The following is a 27,966-nucleotide window of genomic DNA, read 5'->3' as shown; positions in this document are numbered from 1 at the left end:
TATTTTGGGGAGCATGTTGAAAGTGGGTGTGCAGGCTTCTGTTGCAGTGAGTAGGGAGATGGATTCAGGGGAGAGGTTCTGGGATACTCCTAAGGATTTCAGCGGGGATTGGATGTTATGTTTGATTTCTGGGATGGGGTCACTTTGGCAGTGCTTGTAGATGTAGCTGTCGAGCAGCCGGCGGAAGCCCTCTGTTAGGTAGTCACTCTGGTTCATCACAACAATGGTGGAACATTGGTCTGATGGAAGGGTGGTCAAATCAGGACCATTTTAGGTGTGTAGGATGGGGGTTGCATAGTGGTGTCCAAAGTCAGTAGTGGGATGCCAGCAGGCTGGTTAACTACATGTGGATATGGTGTTTCAAACGTTCTTCTTGATGTTGTAATGTCAGGATTTCAATTTGTGTAATGAGGTGTAGGTAGTGGGGATTGCATAGTAACAGTATTTTGCAGAGGGAATGGAGATTGTTCAGGGTGCTTGTGCATGGAGATGTGTTTTTGTTGAATAAGGTTTGTGAGGGAAAAGCACTGGAAGAATCTGAAAAGATGAAGGTCATTTCTCCTGCTCCCTACAGTGGAAACACTTCTTTGCCACCAACCAATCCAACCAAATCCAATACAATTCCAACATCGAACCCTGCCTGTCCCAGTTCACATCACCATCCAACTGTGACCCTCCCACACTCCCGCCCAGCCATCCCCTTGCCACTTTCCAAGAATTCCTAACTTCCAACCTGTCTGTCCCATCCTTCCCCAGATCTCTTGACTAAAAACACCAAACATTTCAACAGAAGAAAGGGCTGCCCTATACAACCTAAAAATGGGTCCTGACCTGATCATCCTCCAGGCAGACAAAGGTTCCACCACTGTTGTGATGAACCGGAGTGATTACCTGGCACAGGGCCTCTGCCAGATGTCCAACACTGCCACCTACAAGATCTGCCAAAGTGATCCCATCCCAGAAGTCCAAAGTAACATCCAATCCCTGCTGAAATCCTTAGGCTGTTCCCAGAACCTCTCTCCTGAATCCATCTCCCTACACACAACAGCCCACACACCCACCTTCTAAATGCTCCACAAAATGTACAAATCTAACAATTCTGGATTCCCCATTGTGGTTGGTTGCAGTTCCCCAACCGAAAAGATCTCGGCCCTTGTTGATCAACATCTCCAACCAATTGTCCAAAACCTAGGCTCCCACATAAAAAATACCAACCACTTCCTCCACCAACTCTCCACAATCCCCACCCCCTACTCATTACTGTTGATACAATCTCCCTATGCACCAACATTCCTCATTCCTATGGCCTTGCCCTGATTAAACACTGCCTCTCCCAGTGCCCTGCAGATTGCAAACCCACCTCTTCATCATTATACATCTAACCAACTACATCCTAACCCATAACTACATCAAATTTGAAGGGAGCATATACAAACAAATTCATGGCATAACCAAGGGCACCTGAATGGCACCCTCCTATGCTAACCTCTTTATGGGCCACCTAGAGGAAACATTCCTAGCTTCCTAAAACACCAAACCCCTGGTCTGGTTTAGTTTTATTGATGTTATCTTTATAATGTGGACCCAAAACCAAAACACCTTATCCTCATTACTCCACAACCTCAACACCTTCTCTCCCAACCTCTTCACCTGATCCTCCTCCACCCATCATGCCACCATCTTAGATGTCAATCTTCATCTCTCAAATGTCTCCAGCCACACCTTGGTTCTCATCAAACCTTCCAATCACCAACAGTACCTGCTCTTTGACACCTGCCACCCCTTCCACACCAAAAAATCCGTCCCACACATCCTGGCCACCCATGCTAGATGCATCTGCAGTGATGAGAGCTCTCTTGCCCAGTATGGAGAAGTCCTCACAAAGGCCATCGCAGACAGACAGTACTCCCCAGACCTAATTGAAAAACAGGTTTCCCATGTCATATCCTCACATACACCTGATCCTCACATCCATCCCAAGAACCACTCACAAAAAAGTGCCCCCCCCCCCCCCCCCCGCCCCCCTTGTCACCCAATATCACCCTAGACTGGAACAACTGAACCATTTCCTTCATCAGGGCTTTGATTATCTCTGACCTCCAATCCCCTGACACAAAGATCATACTCCTGTGGAAGGCCCAGATGCAAGACCTGCCCAATCCACTAACCAGCACCACCTACTCCAGTTCACAGTCTTATCCCACCCCATCAAAGGCTGGGCCACCTGTGTAGCAGCTAAGTTAAGTACCAGCACTGCTGCAACCATTACACAGCATTTAACACTGGTATGATGACCAATCAGCTGTCAACTGGAATGAATGGCTAATGCTAAACTGTTGCCAAAAACGAGTTAGACCACACGATGGCACAACATATAGCAGGTGTGTGTGTGGGTGTTTTGAGCATGTTTTTCCCACGAACTTGAAAAAGGCAGTGTATTCAAAAAGGTAGCCTAACTGTCTACCTTTTGTATGTATACATATCGGCGATGCAGCACTTCTACCTTTCCTTGAGTCATCTCCTTTATTCCTAAATAATTTGTATTCTCAATTCTAGACCAGAACTTTCTGTAGATTACAATATATTTATATAAATACCAATATCAGCATTAGCTTTTTTTCAGTCTTGTACTTAGGGTTGTTTATTTGCTACATTAGAGTATTTATAAAAATTATTTTTGTTTAACAGAAATATGAACTAGAAAGGTATGTTGTGCCCAGTATCCGAGATGCAATAAAGAGACAACGGAAGGTATGCCATACCAGACTTATTCATGAGAAAAAAGGAGCAAACTGCAGTTACACGCTATCACAATCTCTGCATGAGAAAAGTAGAAGACATAGCCCTTTTTCAGGCAGAAATCTTGACACCACTGTAAATACATATGAAAGCTTTTTGAACACCCCTTCAAAACGTGGGAGGTTTGTACTTGTAACAAGTATTTTATATACATCATTATTTAAGTAAACTTGCTGAATCAAATATAACAGTGTGTGTTTTTTTATTTTTTTCCCCCAGTGTTATGTAAGCTTCTTTTTACATTGATTTTGAAATGTTGTTCTAGTTGAGAGTTGGGTGGGGATGTTGAATCTCTTCCACCTGTGACACAGCTTTAAATTCTTTTCTATAGTCATCTCCTCCACCTCCATGCAGAATTAATTTTTGACTAACTTTCATAACTTATTTAAACAAAAATTGCTTCATCACCTGATTTTCAGAAGATAAACAATCTTTGTAAATTAGATTGTCTGATGACCTCTTTAATCACCTGAATTTTGAACAGAAGAAAATATGGTAAAGAATAGAATGTTGGTTGTTGTTTTAATTCTAGTTATTGGTCTTAAAAATTAAAAGAAATTATTATCCAATAAAAATAATTTCTTGGTTATGTGAATCTGTATGTTTTAATGACTTTGTTTTCAGCAAACTATCATGTTATGGTCAATATCATTATAAATGAATAGAATAATTTCAAGGAAGCTATTTATTTTCAAGGTTTGCATTATGTGTTAATTGGAATAACAGGGACATGGATTAAGTCTTGAATAACAGATAGGAAGCAGAGGGTAACAATTACTGATAGTAATGGAGTTACAGCTTCTTCTAAGTGGGGCACAGTTACTACTGCAGTGCCACAAGACTCAGTGCTTTAGTCAAGGTTGCATAAGAAGGTCCCTGACAACTCACAGCACTGTTGTCAGCTTTTGGCCATGGAGTGTTAATGGCTGTAGGTGAATACAGTATCAGTCTACAGAGGTGTGACAATACTGAGGCATTGCCATAGAGACATTTACAAAATCATGTTAATTTATTGTTTGAGACAGGCTGCTGAAGCTACCATGCCCAGTCCATTGCAGCTGTCAGGGATTAACTTATCCTAACTTAACTATAGGTTCCTTGCATACTCTGTTTACCCTCTTTCTTCTGATACTTCTCTCCTAGTGGATAGAATACCAGGGAAAAACCTGGAAACATTTGCTACCTGTGTGTTTAATGATATCCTCAACTTTTTTAGCTGTAATGCACTCACTCCAAAGAACTCAAGATGTATAACTTCATGTGACATAGAAAGAACAAGAGGACATAAACATATGATGTAGTGGATAAGAATCACAGCAAGTTGCCGCTACTGAGTTATTGATAGCAAATTAAGTTGATCCTACGGTATCCTGGATCTGGAAAAAACACTTCACTCTGCAGCTTTTACCTTACACATAATTGCATCCTCTATACATATAAATGTCATCCAAATAACTTGATTTGGATATTTTTCCATCCACTATTGTTCTTGGCAAAGAAAAGGTCATCCATATGATGCAAGTTGAGCTCTGACATTACTTGCATGCTACAAAAAACTATAGTATTTTAAGGAAAGTGATTAAAATGTCAGACGTATGCATGTCCTGACAGAAATAAATACAGCAGATAAGAAGATGGAAACTGTATGGAACATGGTCTGATGGTAGACTGGACTGCCAGTCAGTGTACAAGATTACATAGCAACATCCTTCACTGAAATTAATGCAGTTATTTGAAAAAATCAAAGGGTCATGTAGAATTGATGGAATTTCAAACAGAATTCTGAAAAGTTGTTCCAACTTACTATGTAATGTCTTTAGTGGTATATGCAATGCATCACTGGCATGGGGAATTTTTCCAGATAGGTTAAAATATGCATTGTTAAACCATATCATGAGAAAGATCACAAGACAGATTTCATCAATTATTAGACAGACTTCAACAATTATTGCGAAGTTTCCTTGCTGACATATTTTTCCAAAATGTTAGGAAAAGTAATGTATGCAAGAGTAGTCACATACTTAAATGGAAACAATTTACTTAGCATATCACAGTTTGGATTCCAGAACAATTGCAGGACTGAGAATGCTAGTTATACATTCACTCATCTAATAGTACAAGACTTAAATAATGATACATTTCCAGTTGGTATTTTTTGTGATGTTTCTAAGATGTTTGATTCTATAGATCATGTTACTCTCTTAGAAAAACCCTAAGCTTTAAGGAATTTATGGCTGTATGCACAACTGGTTTGCATCAGAATACAAAAGATTGTACTGATAATTAAGCCAGTGTCAAAAAGATAGAAAATTTTAGTGACAGAGGAAAAGCACAAAGGGAGTCTCACAGGGTTCAGTTTTTGGACCACTCCTATTCCTTATATATGTGAATGACCGTCCACTTAACATTCAACAAGCACAACTGCTACATTTTGCAGATGATACTAGTGTTATAAAAAATCCCATTAGAGAGAAAGAAACAGAAAAGTTGGTAAATGATATTTTTGAAAGAATTATTAAGTCATTCCATGAAAATGGACACTTCCTAAATTTTGAAAAAGAAGTACTACATTCAGTTCTGTACAGCAAGTGTAATTCTGCCAACAACTGATGTAACACATGGGCAGAACTCAGTAAATAGGGCAAATGTTCCAAATTTTTTAGTGTACATATTGATGAAAACTTGAACTGGAAGAAGTCAAACAATGGAAAATGCAGGATGGAATGTACCAATGTTGTGAAAAGGAAGTTGCTACTCACCATATATCAGAGGTGCTGTGTTGCAGCCGGCCGAAGTGGCCGTGCGGTTAAAGGCGCTGCAGTCTGGAACCGCAAGACCGCTACGGTCGCAGGTTCGAATCCTGCCTCAGACATCAATGTTTGTGATGTCCTTAGGTTAGTTAGGTTTAAGTAGTTCTAAGTTCAAGGGGACTAATGACCTCAGCAGTTGATTCCCATAGTGCTCAGAGCCATTTGAACCATTTTTTTGCTGTGTTGCAGATAGGCACAACAAAAAGACTGTCACAAATAAGCTTTCAGCCAGCAAGGCCTTCATCAAAAATAGATGACACACACACACACACACACATACACGTGCATGTACACAAATTAAACACACACACATGACTACAGTCTCTGGCAACTGAAGCCACATTGCAAGCAGCAGCAACAGTGCATGATGGGAGTTGCGGCTGTGTGGTGGTAAGGAGGAGGCTGGGGTGGGGAGGGCCTCAGGGATAGTACTGTAGGGGTGGGGTACAGTGAATTGGTGCTGGGAAGCACACAGGGACAACGTGGGGAGAGGATGGACAGCTATGTGCAGCCAGGAGGTTAGACAGAGGGCAGCGGAGAGGTTGGGGGGAGGGGGTAGTGGGAAATGAGGAGTAAAAAGATTGGGTGCAGTGGTGGAGAGGGCTGTGTAGTGCAGGAATGGGAACAGGGAAGGGGCTAGATGGGTGAGGACAATGACTGACAGTGGTTGAGGTCAAGAGGGTTAGGGGAACATGGAATAATTTGCAGGGAAAGTTCCCACCTATGCAATTCAGAAAAGCTGTTGTTGGTGGGAAGGATCCATAAGGCACAGGATGTGAAGCAGTCATTGAAATGAGGATGTCATGTTGGGCAGTAGGCTCAGCAACATGGTGGTCCACTTGTTTCATGGCCACAGTTTGTCGGTGGACAGACAGCTTGTTGGTTGTCATTCCCGCATAGAATCCAGCACAATGAATGCAGCTTAGCTTGTAGATCACATGACTAGTTTCACAGACGCCTTTGATGGGATAAGTGAAGTTTGTGACTGGACTGGAGTAGGTGGAAGTGGGAGGATGTTTGGGACAGTTCTTGCATATATGTCTTATTACAGGGACATGAAGACATGAGCCATGAGGTAAGAGATTGGGAGCAAGGGTTTTGTAGGGATTAATGAGTATATCATGTAGGTTCAGATGATGACGGAACACCAGTGTGGGAAACGTGGGAAGGATAGTGGGCAGGAATATCTCATTTCAGAGAAATGTAATTCAGTTGCTCCAGTTCTGTGTAGTACTGAGTTACTAGAGGAACGTTCCTCTGTGGCCAGATGGTGAAACTTTGGGAGGTGGTGGGAAACTAGAAAGGTAAGGCATGGGAAATTTGTTTTTGCACAAGGTTGGGAGGATAATTACGGTCTGTTAAGGCCCTCAGTATGGGACCACTTATCACTGCAATTGCGATGACCACGGGTGGCTAGCCTGTATGAAAGGGACTTCTCGGTATGGAAAAGATAGCAGCTGTCAAAGTGGAGGTATTGCTGGTGGTTAGAAGATTTGATATAGACAGAGATACTGATGTAGCCACCTTCAAGGTGGAGGTCAACATCTAAGAAGGTGGTTTGTTGGGTTTAGTAGGACCAGGTGAAGCAAATGGGGGAGAAGCTGTTGAGGTTCTAGAGGAATGTGGATAGGGTGTCCTCACCCTTGATCCGAATCTCGAAGATGTCATCAATGAATCTGAAACAAGTGAGGGGTTTAGGATTTGGGTGTTTAGGAAGGATTCCTCTAGATGGCCCATGAATAGGTTGGCATAGGTTGGTGCCATGTGGGTGCCCACAGTGGTAACCCAGATTTGTTTGTAGGTAATGCCTTCAAAGGAGAAGTAATTGAGGATGAGGATATAATTGGTCATGGCGACTAGGAAGGAGGTTTTTCATCTGGAATCCATCAGGCATTGGGAAAGGTAATATTCAGTAGCAGTAAGGCAATGGACTTTAGGGATTTTAGCGTATCTCGAGGTGGCATCAATAGTGATGAGCAGGACACTTTGTGGTAAAGGGACAGGAACTGTGGAGAGTCGGTGGAGGAAATGGTTGGTATCTTTTATATAGGAGGGTAGGTTTTGGGTAACAGGTTGAAGGTGTTGGTCTACGAGAGCCGAGATTCTCTCAGTGGGGGCACAGTATCCTGTGACAATGGGGCATTCTGGGTGGTTGGGTTTATGGACTTCAGGAAGCATGTAGAAGGTAGGAGTGCTGGGAGTAGTAGTGGTGAAAAGAGAGATGGACTCTGGGGAGAGGTACTGGGATGGGTCTAAGGAATTGAGGAGTGACTGCAGATCCTGCTGAATTTTGGAATGGGGTCACTGTGGCAATGTTTGTAGGTGGATGTATCTGACAGGTGACATAGTCCTTCTGCCATGTAATTCTAGCGGTTCGAAACAACATTAGTTGAGCTGTTGTCCGCAGGTAGGATTGTATGGTTGGGATAAGTTTTTAGATGGTGGACTGCTGTTATTTCTGCAGATGTAAGGTTAGTTTGCATGTTGAGGGATTTGAGGAATGATACTAAGGTTAAAGTTCGAGCTTAAGAAATTGGGGAAAGTTAACAGGGGATGATTTGGAGGGCAGTGGGGGTGAATCACAGTCAGATGGAGGAGTGAATTGAGTCAGGCAGGATTCAACATTGGTGCTTGGTTGAGTCTGATTGCTAGCATTGGTGGCAAAAAAGTACATCCACTGTAGGGACCAGGAGAAGAAGAGAAGGTCTATAACAAATCCTACATGATTGCATTTGGGAGTGGGGCAAAAGGTGATGCCTTTGAAAAGGACTGATACTTCTGTGGGGCTAAGGCTTCTGGAGGAAAGTTTCATGACTGTGTTTTGGGTCTGTTTAGGTTCTGTATTCAGTGTGGTGGTGGGAAGGAGTTTTGGAGAGTGGGGTAAATGTAGTAGGTCGGTGAGACAGGGTTTGTCAGCTATGAGGGGATGTGGGGGAGGTTGTTCTAGAGGTGGTGGAGAGTGGTACTCCAAAGCGGGAGTAGGGAGTGAGCAGGGTGGAGAGTTTTTTGAGGTGGCATTGTTCATGTTGCTCTAGTTCCTGGTAGCCGAGAGTTTCAATGTTTGTTAATGGGTTCCAGGAATTTGGGATTGCATAGCAGGAGAATTTTGCAGATGGAAAGAAGGTAACTTTTCTGTATTGACAAGGATGGAAGGAGCAAGGATCCATGATGGTGGAAAAAAATGTGAAAACTTACATAAATAATGTAGAATTATGTCCGAAAAGAATTCACAAAAATACACCCAAATACGTGGGAAAAACCACAATAAGGATGAAACGTGTGCAAAAAGGGGGAAAGAAAATGAAATCTTAGGGAATTGACGATAGCAAGTGGCGAAAACTCACTGAAATTATCATGAAGTCACAATGAGATCAAAGAAAAGATATAAATAATAAAAATTGTATATAGATGGTGTAATTGCCGAAATGCTCAAGATTGGAGGCGAACTCTTGATTGACAGACTAAAAACTATCATTGCAAATATATGGGAAAGTGGAATCATACCAGCAGATTGTAAAATTGCTTTGATTCGTCCTCTACACAAAAAGGGTGACAAGACCGATCCCGACAACTATCGAGGCATTTCACTCCTACCACTCGCTTACGAAGCACTCTCACATGCTCTTGTCACCAGATTAGAACAGACAGACAGAACATATGATCAGTGAATATCAGGCAGGCTTCCACCCACATCGATCCTGCGCAGAACAGATCTGGAACCTGAAGATGATACTGCAACATTGTCAGTCAAACCACACAGTAGTTAGCTTCGTAGATTTCAAGAAGGCATATGACTCGATTCATCGCACCAGTCTGTTCAATACACTTCCTGAATATGGTTTAGATAACAAAACTACTTCATTAATTGAGCAGACTTTAACAGACACACCCTCAAAAGTAAAATTCATGGAAGAAGTTTCTGAACCTTTTCCTATTAGGACAGGAGTGAGACAGGGTGATGGGTTGTCCCCACTCCTCTTTAACCTGGTACTGGACAAGATTATCAAGACGTGGGAGAAAGAAATACCTGGAATAAATATGGGAACAAAGGACAAACAAATCAACATAAAACACCTTGCTTTTGTTGATGACCTAACAATAATTATGTGGACTCCCGAGTAAGCCAAACATGCCATCAAGAAACTTCATGAGGCTGCCATCAAAACCAGACTCCAAATTTCTTACGAGAAAACACAATCCTTGGACTCCAGAAGTTCAAATCTGAAACCACTTGCTACAAAATATGGTGATGTCAAACAATTACTTCAAGTACTTGGGTGAAATGATCAGAAACACTGGCAATGAAAAAGTAGCTCACAAAATACAAGCAGAAAAATTATTTAAAGCTTATACAATCACCTGGAAAACATATAGTAAGAAATCGCTATCCACCCAAGCCAAACTTCACCATCATACAGCATCTCTTACAGAAGTGCTCTACACAACTGAAACATCATAATTAACCATCAATATCAAGGACATTGAGAAAATGGAGGGGCAAATACTCAGGAAAATATCTGAACTGAAAATTCAAGAAGGTATCTGGATGCGCTAAAGCTCTGAAGAACTGTACTCAAGGACTGAATGTTTCATGTCAGTTGCATGGAAAAGACAATTGAAATTCTATGGACATTTAGCAAGAATGGATGCCTCTAGAATGACCAAGAAAATCTTCCTTATCATCAAAGGAATTCGCCAAACTAGGGCACACTAATTAACAGAAACCAAAAATGACATCGTGGAACTCAGTATTGACCCACTAGAAACCACATGGACTTCATACAGACAGAAAATCAACCCTCATAAGTTCACAACCAAAAAGACAACGGAAAAGAATCTGAAATGGATACAAGAAAGAAGACAGGCCCATAGTGAAAGCTTGAGGAAGTTTTGGGAAGAAAAGAACAAGAAAGCTGAGAAGATCAGTGCTAATTAATGGTAGGCTGTATGGCACCAGAAAGTTGCAGGAAATAAAATGCAAAAATATGGGAGAGTGTCGCAGGGAGAGTGATCAAGTTGAAGGTATAGGGTTAATGATATCAGCGGGAGTAATGTGTGTGTTGTGTGCGGGTGAGACGGTTGATTCAGTGTGGCTCTTAAACAGAGCATGCAGTGTAGTTTGTAAATGACAAGAGAAACACAGGAAAGAAGAGAAAGAAGGACAGACATTGAGTATTATAATACATAAGAAGCAGTAAGAAAAGAAAACAGCACTGGGTTTGGAGCGGAGATAAGCTGTGAGGCAAAAATCAAACAATGGAAAATCCAGGATGGAATGTAACAACATTATGAAAAGGAAAGTTACTACTCACCACACATGGAAACGTAACTCACACACACTTGACTGCAGTCTCTGGCAACTGAAGTCACACTGCGAGCAGCAGCACCAGTGCATGATGGGAACGGTGACTGGTTGGCGGCAAGGAGCAGGCTGGGGAAGGGAGGGGGGGAGTGATAGTAGGGTAGGGGTGGGAGACAGTGCAGGGACGAGGTGGAGAGAGGGTGGCAGCTAAGTGCAGTCAGGAGGTTAGACGGAGAAGCCTTAGCCCCACATAAATATCAGTCCTTTCCAAGTGCCTCACCTTTTGCACCACTCCCAAATTCAATCATGCGGGACTTGTTAAACTTGTTAAAGACCTTCTCTCCTTCTCCCGGTCCCTACAGTGGAAATACTGTTTTGCCAACAACCCTGCAATCAGACCTGACCAAAGACCAATGTTGAACCCTGCTTGATTCAGATTGCTCTTCCATCCAACCATGATACATCCCCACTGCCCCCAAATCCCCACCTGCTAAATTTCCAGAATTTCTTAACTCAAACCTTGCCTCAGCATCATTTCCGAAATCCCATGGAAACTAACCTTACATCCGCAGAAAGAATGACAGTCCACCATCTAAAAACTGATCCCAATCTTATAATCCTACCTGCGGACAAAGACACAGCCACTGTTGTTTTGAACCACAAGAATGACCTGGCAGAAGGACTTCGCCAGCTGCCAGATAAATCCACCTACAGACCTTAGGCCCATCCCAGAAACTCTCCCAGGAGTCCACCTCTCTGTTCACTGCTACTACTCCCAGCACTCCTATTCCATAAACTCAACCACCCAGGATGCCCCACTGTGGTGGCCTACTGGGCCCCCACTGAGAGAATCTCGGCTCTTGTAGACCAACACCTTTAACCTATTACCTGGAACCTACCCTCCTAGATAAAAGATACCAATCATTTCCTCCACCGACTCTCCACAGTTCCTGTCCCTTTACCACAAAGTGTCTTGCTTGTCACTATTGATGCCACCTCTTTTAACACTAACATCCCTAATGCCCATGGCCTTACTGCTACTGAACACTACCTTTCACAATGCCCAACAGATTCCAGACCAACAACCTCCTTCCTAGTGGCCATGACCAACTATATCCTCACCCTCAATTACTTCTCCTTTGAAGGCATTACCTACAAACAAATCTGGGTTACTGCTGTGGGCACCCACATAGCACCAACCTATGCCAACCTATTCATGGACCATCTAGAGGAATCCTTCCTAAACACCCAAATCCTAAACCCCTCACTTGTTTCAGATTCATTGATGACATCTTCGAGATTCGGAACAAGGGTGAGGACACCCTATCCACATTCCTCTAGAACCTCAACAGCTTCTCCCCCATTTGCTTCACCTGGTCCTGCTCAACCCAACAAGCCACCTTCCTAGATGTTGACCTCCACATCAAAGATTGCTACATCAGTATCTCTGTCCATATCAAACCTACTAACAACCAGCAATACCTCCACTTTGACAGCTGCCACCCTTCCCATAACAAGAAGTCTTTCCATACAGCCTAACTACCAGTGGCCATCGCATCTCCAGTGATGAGTGATCCCTCTCAAAATATACTGAGAGTCTCACTGAAGCCTTCACAGACTGTAATTATCCTCCCAACCTTGTGCAAAAACAAATCTCCCATGCCTTACCTTTCCAGTTTCCCACCAACTCCCAAAGTCTCACCATCTGGCCAAGAAGAGCATTCCTCTAGTAACTCAATACAACCCAGGACTGGAGCAACTGAATTACATTCCCTGCCAAGGTTTCAATTACCTCTCATCGTGCCCTGAAATGAGAAATTTCCTGCCCCCTATCCTTCCCACCCTTGCCACAATGGTATTCCGCTGTCCACCGAACCTACACAGTATACTCGACCATTCCGTCAAAATCCCTGCTCCCAACCTCTTACTTCATGGCTCATATCCCTGTAATAGACCTAGATGCAAGAACTGGCCCATACATCATCCCACTACTGCCTACTCCAGTCCAATCACAAACATCACCTATCCTATCAAAGGCAGGGCCACTTGTGAAACCAGTCATGTGATCTACAAGTTAAGCTGCAACCGCTGTGCTGCATTCTACACTAGGTGATCAAAAGTATCTGGACACCTGGCTGAAAATGACTTATAAGTTTGTGGTGCCCTCCATCCGTAATGCTGGAATTCAATATGGTGTTGGCCCACCCTTAGCCTTGATGACAGCTTCCACACTTGCAGGCATACATTCAATCAGGTGCTGGAAGGTTTCTTGGGGAATGGCAGCCCATTCTTCATGGAGTGCTGCACTGAGGAGAGGTATCAATGTCGGTTGGTGAGGCCTGGCACGAAGTCAGCATTCCAAAACATCCCAGAGATTTTCTATAGGTTTCAGGTCAGGACTCTGTGCAGGCCAGTCCATTACAGGGATGTTATTGTTGTGTAACCACTCTGTCACAGGCCGTGTATTATGAGCAGGTGCTTGATCACGTTGAAAGATGCAGTCACCATCCCCAATTTGATCTTCAACAGTGGGAAGCAAGAAGGTGCTTAAAACATCAGTGTAGGCCTGTGCTGTGATAGTGCCATGCAAAATGACAAGAGGTGCAAGCCCGCTCCATGAGAAACATAACCACACCATAACACCACTGCCTCCGAATTTTACTGTTGCCACTACACAATCTGGTAGATGCTGTTCACTGGGTATTCACCATACCCACACCCTGCCATTGGATTGACACACTGTGTACCATGATTCGTCACTCCACACAATATTTTTCCACTGTTCAGTCATCCAATGCTGATGCTCCTTGTATCAAGCAAGGTGTCATTTGGCATTTACCGGTGTGATGTGTGGCTTATGAGCAGCCGCTCGACCATGAAATCGAAGTTTTCTCACCTCCCTCCTAACTGTCATAGTACTTGCAGTGAATTCTGATGCAGTTTGGAATTCCTGTGTGATGGTCTGGATAGATGTCTGCCTATTACATGTTACAACCCTCTTCAACTATCAGTGGTCTGTGTCAGTCAACAGACGAGGTCGGCCTGTACGCTTCTGTGCTGTTCGTGTCCCTTCACGTTTCCACTTCACTATCACTATTGGACCTAGGGATGTTTAGGAGTGTAGAAATCTCTTGTACAGACTATGACACAAGTGCCACCCAATCACCGGACCATGTTCGAAGTCCGTGAGTTCCGCGGAGTGCCCTATTCTGCTCTCTCATGATGTCTAATGACTACAGAGGTCACTAATATGGAGCACCTGGCAGTAGGTGGCAGCCCAATGCATCGGTTATGAAAAATGTATGTTTTTGGGGTGTCTGGATACTTTTGACCAATACAGTGTACGTGGGAATGACAACCAACACGCTGTCTGTCCACGTGAATGGCCACTGGCAAATGACAAACTGTGGCCAAGAAGCAAGTGGACCACCCTGTTGCTGAGCATGCTTCCCAACACAACATCCTTCATTTCAGTGACTGTGTCACAGCCTGTGTCATATGGATCCTTCCCACCAACACCAGCTTTTCTGAATTGTGCAGGTGGGAACTTTCCCTGCAGTGTATCCTACATTCTTGTAACCCTCCTGGCCTTAACCTTCATTAGTCATTGTTGTCACCCATCGAGCCAATTCCCTGTTCCCATTCCAGCGCTACACAGTCCTCTTCTCCATTACACCCAGTGTTTTTACTCCTCTTTTTCCTCTCTCCTCCCCCCCCCCCCAACCTCCCCCCTGCCCTCCATCTAACCTCCTGACTGCACACCTCTTGACTGTCCACCTTGTCCCTGTGTGCTTCACAGTACCAGTTCACTGTCCCCCATCCCTACCCTACTATCGCTCCCCGTCCCCATCCCAACCCCCTCCCCACCCCAACCCCTCCCCACCCCAACCTCCTCCTTACCTCCGCCCAGTCAACTCCCATCATGCACTGGTTCCATTGCTTGCAGTGTTGCTCCAGTGCCCAGAGACTGTAGCCATGTATGTGTGAGTTTATACGTGAGAGAGAGAGAGAGAGAGAGAGAGAGAGAGAGAGAGAGAGAGTGTGTGTGTGTGTGTGTGTGTGTGTGTGTGTGTGTGTGTGTGTCGTCTGTGTCGTCTATTTTTGACGAAGGCCTTCCTGGCTGAAAGCTTATTTGTAACAGTCTTTTTGTTGTGGCTATCAGCAACTCTCCATTATACGGTGAGTAGCAACTTTCCTTTTCATAATGTTGAACTGGAAAAAGCATATTACTGATTTTCTCAAACAGTTATTTCCAGCTACTTTTGCTCTTCACATAATTGGTAATCTGGGAAACAAATAAATAGACTTCCTCCCATATTTGCATATTTCCACTCAGTAATATCATACAGAATAATTTTTTGGGGTACTTCATCACTTAGAGAGAAAGTATTAATTGGACCAAAGCAAACAGTAAGAATAATATGTGGTGTTCATCTAATTACATTGCCATGATGCATACATTTCCTAATGAAATTCACAATAAAAATTCCATCACAGTATGACAAGAACAGAGGCATCTTGAGAAGACATTACAAAAGGTGGGACATGGCTCTTAATTAGGGTGTGTGATCACTGTGTACACCGATGTATGCTCTGCAGTGTGCTCCCATACTGGCCATGAGATTGGTAATAAGTTTCTGTGGTAGGGATTCCATTCCTTCACCAGTGTGGCTGACAACTGCTTTATGGTCATTGGTGCCTGTAGACATGTAGCAAAACTTCTCCCCACCAAACCCTTATGTCCTCAATCGGATTTTAGTCAGAGGAACTGGCAGGCCAGTCATTCCACTGAATACCCTCTCATTCCAAGAGCTCCTCCACCTGCACTGTTTGATGTGGTCACACATCATCATTCACAGAAATGAAGTCAGAGCACCATAACACCTGGCCCACCAAAATGATCATTTTCGACAATGTTCCTAGGTGCATTATGTGTTCCCACCTCTTGCCATATGACAGCATTCCCAGAATCACTACTCAGACTGAATCTGCTCTCATCTGAGAACAACATGTGACTGTACTCCTCTTTGGTCCATTCTCTGTGCTCTTGGAACCATCGCAAATGGTGCTGCCAATGTGTGAGTGTCAACGAAACACATCTTACTGGTCATTGGGCAAAGAGACCTCCCCCCATGCAGATGCTGTGCTACTGTGGAGCATAAGATTGCATGCCTTGCAGTCCTGTTAAATGTGTTTGCGATTGCACCCACTGTTTGATGTGGGTCCCTTCTTGGCTGTTGCACAGTGTAACAGTGATCTTGTGCTATAGTTGACCACGTCCTTTCCTTTGGGCACTAATGCCAGTGGTTTGCATTTTCCATGCATGTGAAATAATGCTGTGAGCAATACCAAACTCATAGGCTACGCTCGTCACACATTGCCCTTCTTACAGTTTCGTGATCCCATTCCTTCAACTGCCTCGTGTCGCAGGACCAGCCCCTTTTGGCACTATAGTCACAGAGACCTCCTGCCGTGTGACACTCAGCTTTCTGTCCCTCACTGGGAGACCTCTGGGAACATGCTCCCATATTTTCATTCATTTCCACCAAGTAGTTACTATGTTATGGTACTTTATCTGTCTCGTCCTTAAGTTTTGCAGAACAGTGTATAATTCCCCTTGGCAAACTGAAATTACTGAGATTCAACAGTTCTGACCTAATGTCATTAAAAAAATTCACTAATAGTCACTCGTCTGATTTTTGTTGCTTTGAATTAAGCAAACAGTACTCTACCCTTGCTTATTGAATATAAATGCCACATGAAGGCTACATGGTTGCAGTTCATTACATACGTAAATTATCAAGACTTCCTGAATGTGGGAAATAATTCATACCAGAATGGTCTTTCTTGAAACAAGAGAACCCTTTTCTGGCAAGATTATTGCCCCACACTTGACACACGTCTCAAGCTGCCTGCCTTCACCTCTCCGTTAAACCCAAAGCCAACACTGTGTCACATATGTTAGACCTTCTCCACTGTGACTCTGTTTTATAATGCATAACTGTATTCATAGGATCAAAGAATGGAAAATCCAACATGTAACTACAAGACAAATACTAGAACTTCAAGTAAGGAGGTGAGAATTGATAAATACACTCATAGTAATCTGAGCATGTTGTGTAACTACACAGTGTTACTCAGTTTATTAGAGTTATTTCATATAGAAAATGAAATTACAAGAAAAATTTGTTGCCTACCAATATGCGAACAGAAACATGCCCAAGATGCACTATGCCACATTCACATGGTTAGATGGCGGTTGGTGTCAAGCGGCCGGCAGCAGGTAGTGGGTGGCTAGTTATGTTTACCAGAAAACCAAAAGACAGTTCAAAAAAATTAAGGAATGACTGGACTCAAACTTATGAGTTTGCACCTACAATGCATGACATTTACTACTGTACCATCAGGAGATAGAGCACTCCGAACACTTTCACAACCTACTGTGTTGCCAGATCATGCATGTGACCAGACATAAAATTCTGAGGCGCAGCCAATTTTTGTGCAGTCAAGTGTACATAATGACAAATAAGGGGTCTTGAATATACATTGTTGAGCTCAAACGTCTAAGTTAAAGTATTATTGCTCTTTCCATAAATGCTAATTCCAAAAAATAAAGAAATAGACATATTAATACATTTTTGGGTCATTCCATGTCAACTCACCTAGGCCTCCTTGCTCAAATTTTGATGAAATTTTATGTGAACATTCACCCATGTGTCCAATGAACATTGGCAAAGTTTAAAGTCCACCAAAGCAATACTGGTCGGTATACAGTCACTTGTTTGACTCCATGCACCAATTTCAACAGAGTGAGCATGAGTTTCTGGTTACTTTGAGCTGTTATATCTCGTGCAATAGTTTGTGGAAAGAAATGAAATTTGGCCAGCTTGTAAAACTTTATCCATTCTTTGGAAAACAATAATGAAAGAATTTTATGAGCTATGTTCACTGATAAAAGTTTAGACAAAATAGCCCAAAAAAATGGATGACCAAAGAATTTCAAAGTTTGGCCTGTTTTATCTTTGGGACTAAAGTTATGGTAAATGTGAAACTCGGCATGTGGTAACCATACAACACTTGGTTCTCAAATATAAAGTTTGATTTATGTACCACTTTCCAATTCTGTAAAAAATGAAGTGTAAAGTTGAAGATTTTATAAAAAGATAAAAAATGTAGTATTTTCTACATGATTTTGCAAAACACTGTGTTCTCTAAAACTTTCCAGACTGGTCTCATTAGAAAGCTGATGGTTGTGACTGCCAAAAAAAGTGTATTTCATTATCCAATGTGGGCTAAAAATGCTAGATAACTTGAATAAAATTTGGGCATGAAAATTGCAGCACAAGAAAAATATAAACTGCAGATCATTATAGCTCATAGAGTAAACCAATGCTGAACATGAAACATAATAGGCAATAGGTTGGTAGCACAAGAATGTGGAATACAAAATTTCACTCATCAGTTATTTTACAATAATCCACCAATTCATCAAAAATATGACAATTTTTATGAAAAGGTGATAATAGGATATATTATGCCACTTGTTTCACAAATACCATTTTCTTTGAAAGTCTCAAAATCAGTCTCATGCGAAACAATGTGTTTTAAGACTCCCAGAACAGTGCATTTAGTTTCCAACATGGGCAACAATGCTACATAAACTGAAGCTTTCGTGCCACATTGGTTATCATGTTTTGGCTCTCCATTACACGTCACAACAGACAGAATACAATAATTTGAATCTGACCAGTTTGGCAAACTCATGAAGTTTCCTGGCACAACTCACCAGATAATGATGATATACCACGTGGCCAATAAGGGGATGATCAAGAGATGACACCGCTCAAATAAGGCACTAAGTGGACCTAGGCTCTTCCCATGGTACTAATCTACCTCAGAAATGCTTTCAAACCAGATATAGGGGCTTCTTTGTTGGAACTATTGTACAATGACATGTTGAGGATTTCAGGGCAATTTGTGGAAGTGAAAGCCCTATCACAACCAAGGGATGATCAGGCAGAATTCCTATGTCAGTTGCAAGAGCATGTGGCACAAATCCACCCACACCAGCCTCACAGACATGGTAAAGCTACCATTTTCATGTGTCAAGACTTCAAATCCTGTTCGCACTTCATGTTACACATGGAAGGTGTCAAACTGCCATTGCGGCCACCGTACTCAGGACCCTACCGTGTAGTTGCTAGGGGTAGACAAGACGATTGACATTTCAGTTAAACTGAAAGACAAGCACTGTTTCTATAGATAGGGTTAAACCAGCTTATGTCTTCCAAGAAGCAAAAACTCTTAAGCTTCCAAGACAATGGCCTTGCTCAGCAATCTGTCTCATTGCTGACCCCACAACCACCAGCTCAGATTACAGTATCAGTGGACATGCCAAAATGTACCTTGCAGATTACAGTATCAGTGGACATGCCAAAACATACCTCAATATCTGGTCATGGCATTCACTTTTCAACTCGCTATTTGGAATAATACTCCACTTGCACCAAGGGGGCTGATGTGGTGACATCATGCAGTTATAGTGTTGTGTCCCATGTGCCAGCTGCATGTGTTTACAAATGCTGTGCTGTGAAACATTTTGTGCCAGACAGCAGAAGCACTGTGTTTTATATACGTGTGTTTTGTTTTTGTTTTTCTTGATTGTGCTTTTTATATTCTTTATGATTAGGCAGTGCATACTTATGAGATAACTGTGATGTTTTTGTTCCCTGTGTGGTATGTGATGTTGAATTGCAAGCTCCGAATGATTGAACAAGCTGTTGTATTTTTGCCGTCTCCAATAGCTGCAATGAGTAAAGCTACATTAATTGTTTGAGGGAGTTTTTGTATAGTCTGGTACAATCATATCAGGTAAACACAGGTGCTGACAGTCGAATGACAGTCTGTACAGCTAGTAGCGACACGTACAATTTCATTGAAATTTATAATGGTCATGCAGTAAAATGTCTCAAAATTAGCCATTCTGACATAAAATAACCCTTTTAGTACTCACTGTCTTGTGGCATAATTTGTAACTCATTGGTTACATATTCACATCTACAAAGTAGAAGAAAATTGCAATCATTATTTGTCATTGAAGAAGCCATGGGTTCGTGTTATTGCTCAGTATGTAGCCAGTAAAATCTTGGACGTTTTCTTCAAAAACATAAAATGTCTTACTCTTAGCAAGACAGATTTTCAATTTGAACTGAAATTTCTTCCAAATAACTCAGTGTACTTTATTATTATCATTGTTATGAACTCTGCTGTTGTCACTAGATCTCTTGTGTCCGTCCACATTCAAATTTTCCTGTTCATTTCTTGCGATTTGCTCAATACTGTTTCATTCTTTCCGATTGTAATTTTCTAAATTCATCTGAAATATCTTAACCCTTCTATGTGTCATTTCTTCTGAAAATTTGTGGTAAGAAGAGTATTTATCTTATATTTTTCCTCTGTATCTGTTATCTGGAGTCCAGTTGGTTTAAGATCTTTCTAAATTTCTTGGATCCATTGTCTTCCTGTCTTCTTTCTAAAATTTGTCATCACAGTTTGTTGTAAAAACATATTTCCTTTCAGTTTAAGATGCAAAAATAATAAGATTCTTTTCTTCTTCATTGTGCTTTTGATTAGGTCACTCTCTCAATAGGCAGTTTTGTTGGGGAGGATTCTCCCAACTACTTTGACCTGGTAATTATTATTAATGCAAGTTCTGCTGATTCTTTCAGTTTTGAGTGCCTGATTAGCTCTTCATTCATTTTTAATTTGGACCAGGGTTTTGAAAGCTTAAGTGACTTCCAAGAGAGTTATTGTTTTATAGAGTTTTGTCTTAGTGGCCATTCTTTCTTCTTATATGTTGACTGGGTCAGAAAAAAAGCTTTTTCTCATTTTGTTAGTTCTATTTATCCATGTTTGTTTCTCACTTAAGTTATGATTGATGATTTCTCCAAGATATTTGGACTGTAGAACCATGTTCATTTTTTGATTATTTATGAAGACTGCTTTTACACAGGGTTTCATGGGCATGGTCCTAGTTTTGTTGGTGAATATTTTTAATCTAATTTTAATGCAATTTTTGGAGACTGATGACGTGGGAATGAACATCTTCCATGTCATGAGCTAAGAAAGTTAAATCATCAAGAAATTCCAGGCAGCTCTTATTGTGGGTTTTGCCTCAATTATGATTTTAGGTGGATTTAATTTTTGCCAGATCTACATGATACAATCAAGGGCTACATCAAAAAGCAGTCATGATAATCCACCATCTTGTCTCAGACAGGTTTCTGTTATGAAAGCTGTGAAGTTTCTCTGTTGAAATTTACCTTGAAATTAGTGTCAAAGTTAGATCAGTGAGTTTTATTAATTTGGACTGCAGATCACGTGATATGAGGGATTATTAAAAGTGTGAATGCATGGATACTATCATATACTTTTTGAAACCTAAGAATGATATAAAAAGCTATTTATTTCTTTACTGTTAGTCTTACCTCCATTTTTAAATAATGATTGGATCATTCTTGTAAAATAGTGTTCTGGAATTTTCTCTGTGATCTACATTTGCACTAGATGTTCATAGAGATTTATTATTGCATGTTTATGTAATAAACAAACTAGGAATTCAAAATTAGTTCTCTCTAATAAGAAGACAAAAACTTTTGTTTTAAATTTATGTATGTTTCACTGGCAACACAAAGAATGCCAAAGACTTATATGTTCATTTTTATTACATTTAAGTCGACCTATTTAGCAAATGATAAGTGGCCAGTATATGACCATACACACAACCAAATCATGTACGAGTGCTGTTTATATATATACATCTGCATCTACACTCTGCAAACCACTGTGAGGTGTGTGGCAGTAGTTACCTCACATTGTACCAGTTGTTAGGGTTTCTTTCTGTTCCCTTCACATGTGGAACACAGGAAGTATGATTGTTAGAATGCCTCTGTGCATGCAGTAATTATTCTAATCTTATCCTCGTGATCCCAATGTGAGCGATACATAGGGGGGTGGTTGTATATTCATAGAGTAATCATTTAAAACCGCTTCTTGAAACTTTGTTAATAGACTTTCTCAGGATAGTGTAATTTTATCTTCAAGAGTCTTCCAGTTCATTTCCTTCAGTACTTCTGTGACACACTCCCATGGATTAAACCATTTGTGCTGCCCTTCTCTGTATACATTCAGTATCCCCAATTAGTCCTATCCAGAACGGGTCTCACACACTTGAGCAATATTCTAGAATTGGTCACACAAGTGATTTGTAAGCAATCTCCTTTGCAGGCTGATTTCATTTCCCCAGTACTCTACCAATAAACTGATGTCTACCGCCTGCTTTACCCATGACTGAACCTATGTGATCATTCGATTTCATTTTCCTACAAAGTGTTACGCTTAGATATTTGTATGAGTTGGCTGATTCCAACAGTGACTCACTGATATTACAGTCATAGGATACTACATTATTTTGTTTTGTGAAGTGCAAAATTTTACATTTCTGAACATTTACAGCAAATTGCCATTCTCTGCACCATGGTGAAATCTTATCAAGATCTAACTGAACATTTATGCAACTTCTCAGGTATTACTCCATTATAGGTAACTGTATCCTCTTCAAAAGCCTGATTTTACTATTAATATTGTCTGCAAGGTCATTAATATAAAATATGAACATCAAGGATCCCAACACACTTCCATGGGGCACACCTGAAGTTACTTCTACATCTGACAACGACTCTCCATCCAAGATAACGTGCTGTGTCCTCCCTACCAAAAAGTACCCTATCCCTATCCAGTTACAAATTTCACTTGTTACCCAAATGATCACGCTTTTGACAATAAGTTAGATGTGGTACTTAGTCAAATGCTTTTCGGAAATCAAAAAATACTGCATCTACCTGGTTGCCTTGATATAAAGCTTTGAGTATGCCATGTGAGAAAAGTACGAGGCGGATTTCACATGATCAATGTTTTTGAAATACATGATGGCTGGCATTGAGGAGGTCATTCTGTTCAACACACCTCAGAATATGGTCTAACATCCTACAACTAATTGATATCAGGGATATTGACAGTAGTTTTGTGGATCGCTTGCACTATCCTTCTTGTAGACGGGTGTTACCTGTGCCTTTTTCCAAGAACTGGGTATGGTTTTTTTGTTCAAGGGATCTACAATAGATTATAGTTAGAAGAGGGGTAACTCAGCCACAAATTACAGTATAGAATCTGACAGGGATTCCATTGGGACCTGGAGCTTTGTTCAGTTTTAACAGTTTCAGCTGTTTCTCAACACCACTGACACTAATATTTATTTCATTCATCTTTTCAGTGGTACGACGATTAGACTGGGACAATTCTCCTCTGTCTTCCACTGTAAATGAACATTTGAAAAAGGAGTTATGCATTTTAGCTCTTGCTTTGCTACCCTCAGTTTCAATTCCTGTCTCATTAATTATGGACTGGACACTACCTTGGTGCTAGTAACAGCCTTTACATGCAACCAGAATTTCTTTGGGTTCTGTGAAAGATCACTTTACAGTATTCTGCTATGGTAATCATTGAAGGCATCACATGTTGCTCCCGACAGCCAAACACATTTCATTCAGCATCTCTATCTATAGCCCTACACTGTGTTTTATACCTGTTATGCAGTAATCTCTGTTTCTTTAGAAGTTTCTTTACAGCAACTTAAACTGGTTCATTCTGTATAAATCTTACTGACAATCCACAGAACATGGAATATGCTATCTGACTGCAAGTGGCCTATTTACAATGAATATTGTTACTGGAGCTGTCATTTAAGTTTTTACAAAGTTGATAATGGAACAATTTTACTTTGGTACAAATAAATACTTTTCTCAGAATATTACTTTATAATTTACACTTTTCAACACATTCAAACCATTGCAGGAAACCTTTTTCTCCATTCTGATGTTGTTACCTCAATAACACAGTTTTGGAAGCATTTAACAGCTTCTTGAAATAATGAAAAGCACTATCCACATTTTTTGCTCAACAAGGGGGGACAAAAAGAAGTCATAGGTGATACGTCAGAAGAATGCAGGCAGTAATACATTAATTCATTGTTTTTCTCTGTCAAATAATTGATAGTTTCATGTGGTGTGTGATAGCTGACAGTGCCACGATAAAAAATTATGACATTTTTGAATAAACTACCATTCAGCATTAGCTGTTCTTTGGTTCTCTAAAGTAGTGGTCACAACATGCACAGAAATTGGCATGAACCTTTTTTTAACTTCAGTCAAATTGTGCAGAATCAGTGTGGAACAGATCTTTTTCCATGGCTAAATCTTCACACAAAATTGAAAGTACTGCAGTCTTTAGTGTGACTAAAGATACCTTTGTCTGACAGTAAGTCACAGATTGATCCTCTACAATTATAATGCATAGAGCATCAATAATTCTTGGAACAACAATTGATTTTGGTTGACCCTACAAAATTTGTCGCCAACAGTTGCATTACCATGATGAAATTGTGCATACTAATTGTATGTGGTCTTTTCTGAAGGTGGTTGATTACCAAACCTTAAACGGAGTGATTTGAGACATTGTTGTTGAGTTAGGCCTTTAAGAAAGACATAAAAAAACCAACCAACAAAAACCTTCTCATGAAAGTTCCATTTTTCACAACATTGTTGCTTTAAATGCCGACTGTATACAAAGCATGCACTTAATTATTTAAACAATAACAAATGAGAAATTTTTAAACAACACTAAAGCTGTCTTGTGCTCATTTGTGAAACAACTTAAAAGGTAACCTTCATAGTTACTGTGCTGCTGACTAAAGTTTGCAGTCCATGAATCCAAATGCTAGAAAATTTTTAGAAGTTAATAATGAAGTATATTTTTAATGCCCCCTTTCTGTCTGCTGGTAATTTGAATATAGAACCATATTCCAAATCCCAGAAAGGAATCATAGCCAAAATAGATAACGTTTTTCTTTTTGTTGTTGCATAACTCCCAATTGATTAGTCACTTTTTTATATTAGTGCCACAAATGTCATTCAGGAGCAGTGCTGGAAATTAAATGTAAGGCTCTGCTGTATGGTGGAAGAGCTCTCTACAAGATACGTGATTGTACGCTTTATACTGTAATTTTCACTGTTCACTTTAGCTATATTGACATTTTATTTACTTCACTTTTATTATCCCATTTATTTAAGCATACCCATTCTACATTCTTTATCTCACTTTCCCCTCTCCTCACATACATATAGGCTGCCTTGTCTTCTTTTTAGGTTTCCTCATCTTTCATTCTCTGGACATCCATGTTTTCTTTCTATTTCCAGTTCTACTCCTTTTCCATTCTTATTATTTGTTTTAAACACTCGTGTAAATTTTCTGTGGTTTCTGTAGATCACACCTTGCAATTACTGTAAACAGGGTCCTTAAATAATGATCAAATATTTAAACCCTAATTCAACTTTTCTCACTAATTTGCATTTAAGTAGTCTAAATTTTCAAAATTAGATTGTATGTAATGATTGGGAAAGACATCTCAGTTAAACACTAGTTGGAGAAGTTCAGATAACAGCATCAGTTTTGATCTTTTGTTCAATTATGTGCAGGAAAAAAGACTTTTTGAAGGAAACACCATTAGGGCAGTGGACTTCTGTCTCATCCTGGTCTGATGAATCACCAATAAGACACAGCAGTGCAATTAACAAGACCAGAAAGAATAGAAAAACTGGAACAGGTAACTCTTAATTACATATGATGCACTGTTTTAATGCAGTGGTATTGCATAAATTGCACAAAGACATCCTTAGTGTAAGATTAAGGATTGTTGTTTATTGCCAGAATACATATTTTATTTACTACATACAGTCCAAAAGCTTGAAAGTATGTTAAAATATGTGGCACTCTGATTTCTCTTTCTTTTAATGCACTTGGAAATCCTCAGTGATTTAAAATTAAAAAAAATTGACTACCTTTTATGTAACCAGGTTCATCATCCAGTGGTGGTAAATCCCCATTGCGGAGGAATACTACATTCACAAATCAGAAGAGTGCAAGAATTGAAATAGGTAAGTTCAGCTACCATGGATGAAAACTTTTAATGGATTTGCTGGTTGCCAGATACTGCATAAATACCTTTAGTTTAAAATTTAGGAATTTGTGCTTGCCCAAAGATAAGTTCAAAATTCTTGTGAGACTATGATAAAATTTTTATACACTATGTGAGAGTCGCTTAAATATTTTGCAGTTCTGTTTTCCTCTTGTGTCTGTGTTCTGCTTTATTGATATACCAATACAGCAAATTTGTTGATTCATTCATCATGTTTCATGAATCTAAGGAGGAATGAGAACCTTCAGGAATGTGAAACAAGTGAACACATAAATTAACAGAAGATAAGTACTATTGTAAACTTATCATCTGCACTGTATTGACATTGAATTATCACTGTGTATTTTAGTACGATTTGATTTGATGTCAGCTGAATGTAACCTAGAATTTTAACAACAGGCCAGTTACTTTGAAAGAAGCTCCTACTATGTCAATTATGTTACAGAGCTGAAATTTACACGTATTAGTAGCTCCATACTTACATGCATACAGTGGTATTTTTGAAAGTAAATAGTTTTTCAATGTACAATTATGTGTCGGGCAGCTCTTCAATGAGATCTGCTACTTGCCATGCTGCTGATAGGAATTTTCAGTCATTGAATCAAGATAAACAAACAATTTGTAGAAATTGTGGCCAGTGAGTGAGTGCAACGGCATAGTGATTTGTGTTTCGTCCTGTAGAAGGCAGTTCCACTCACTTTTGCATTCTGATCTGCATGCCTTCCCTGTTGAAAATTATTACTGTTCCTCTATTGGAAAAGATGTAGTAGAACCAGCAGCATTGGGTGCAACAAATGTTTTCAGTATCACATTAACTGACTCACTGACTGAATGGTAGCTTGTGAGTGAAAAGTTGTATATATTGGTACTTGTTTAATACAATGCCAACAGAGATCATAGCATCAAGGAAATTGATTTAAGCAGTTTTTTGTGGATTTTGATCTTGAATTAGCTGCACTGTTATTAACAAATATTGATTTAGTTGTTGTTTCTGTGTACCATTCACCAGATGTTGACTTTGAGAATTTTATTGGACATATGGAGAACTGTTTGTGTTACCTAACACGCCTAAAGTAAAAAATCGCACTGTGTGGAGATTTTAACATACACATAGGTGATGGAGATGCCAGAGAGAGGGTCTTTATGAGATTAATTACCAGTTATGGGTTGTTTATTGCAAATAAGCTCCCAACAAGAGGTGGTGCATGTCCGGACACCATAATCACCAACCTCAACATCTGGGATTATAAACTCAGTAATTGAATGCCATAGGTGCCAGATCACTGTGCACTAGTAATGGAAACCAGTATGAGGATCAAATCACAGATAAGCACATGGCATTCAAACTACACATTCAAAAGAAGATTTGTTAAAGAAGAGAGACTAAATGATCTCAAAGCAGCTCTATCTTGTGTAAACTGGCAGCAGAAAATTTCAGAGTTAGTAGGCAGTGATTCCTTCTTATGTCTGTTCCAAACCTTAAAAGCAATATTTGATGACATGTTTCCGGTAAGACCAGTGAAGAATCCTGTGGACAAATCACAAGGCAGGCAGAAAGTTATCAATGTGAAACAATGGTACACCGCCGAGCTCAATAAATTGAAGTGTATTGTAACAATGTGCAAGGACCAAATGAAATCAGCTTTAGACATTCCAGCTAAAGAATTACATCACCGCAAAGCCAAAAAAGCGTATAGGAAGGCAGTAGAGGAAGCAAAAAAGAAATATAATGATACATACATTAAAGAGGCCCGAAATCCTTGTAAAGCTGCCTGGAATCTTGTAAATGAGAACAGAAAGAAGACTACCACCTGCTTAAATTCATGTAGCCCTGATGACTTCAATGAATATTTTGTCAGAATAGTGGAAAAGACAGTGAGTGAAATTCCACACTCTGACCTAGATCTGACTGCAAATATAAGAAATGCAGACAGTTGCAGTATTCAAAACTGGAAGGAAGTACA

The 27,966-nt window shown here is 40.4% G+C and overlaps 1 protein-coding gene across 3 annotated transcripts in view; it reads left to right on the top strand.

The window, feature by feature from the left end:
• Positions 1–27,966, top strand: part of LOC126174682 (spermatogenesis-associated protein 6) — a 195,176-nt gene that overhangs the window by 119,673 nt on the left and 47,537 nt on the right. For all 3 annotated transcript variants that reach the window (XM_049921055.1, XM_049921054.1, XM_049921053.1), the window contains exons 5-7: positions 2,689–2,921; positions 25,503–25,630; positions 25,881–25,961. In XM_049921055.1, the coding sequence (XP_049777012.1) occupies positions 2,689–2,921; positions 25,503–25,630; positions 25,881–25,961 (442 nt within the window). The remainder of the gene's footprint in view (positions 1–2,688; positions 2,922–25,502; positions 25,631–25,880; positions 25,962–27,966) is intronic.

The sequence above is a fragment of the Schistocerca cancellata genome, chromosome 1, assembly GCF_023864275.1.
Source record: "Schistocerca cancellata isolate TAMUIC-IGC-003103 chromosome 1, iqSchCanc2.1, whole genome shotgun sequence".
Classification (NCBI taxonomy): Eukaryota; Metazoa; Arthropoda; class Insecta; order Orthoptera; family Acrididae; genus Schistocerca; species Schistocerca cancellata.
The sequence above is the reverse complement of the archived record's forward strand: the minus strand, read 5'-3'. Positions and strand labels throughout refer to the sequence as shown.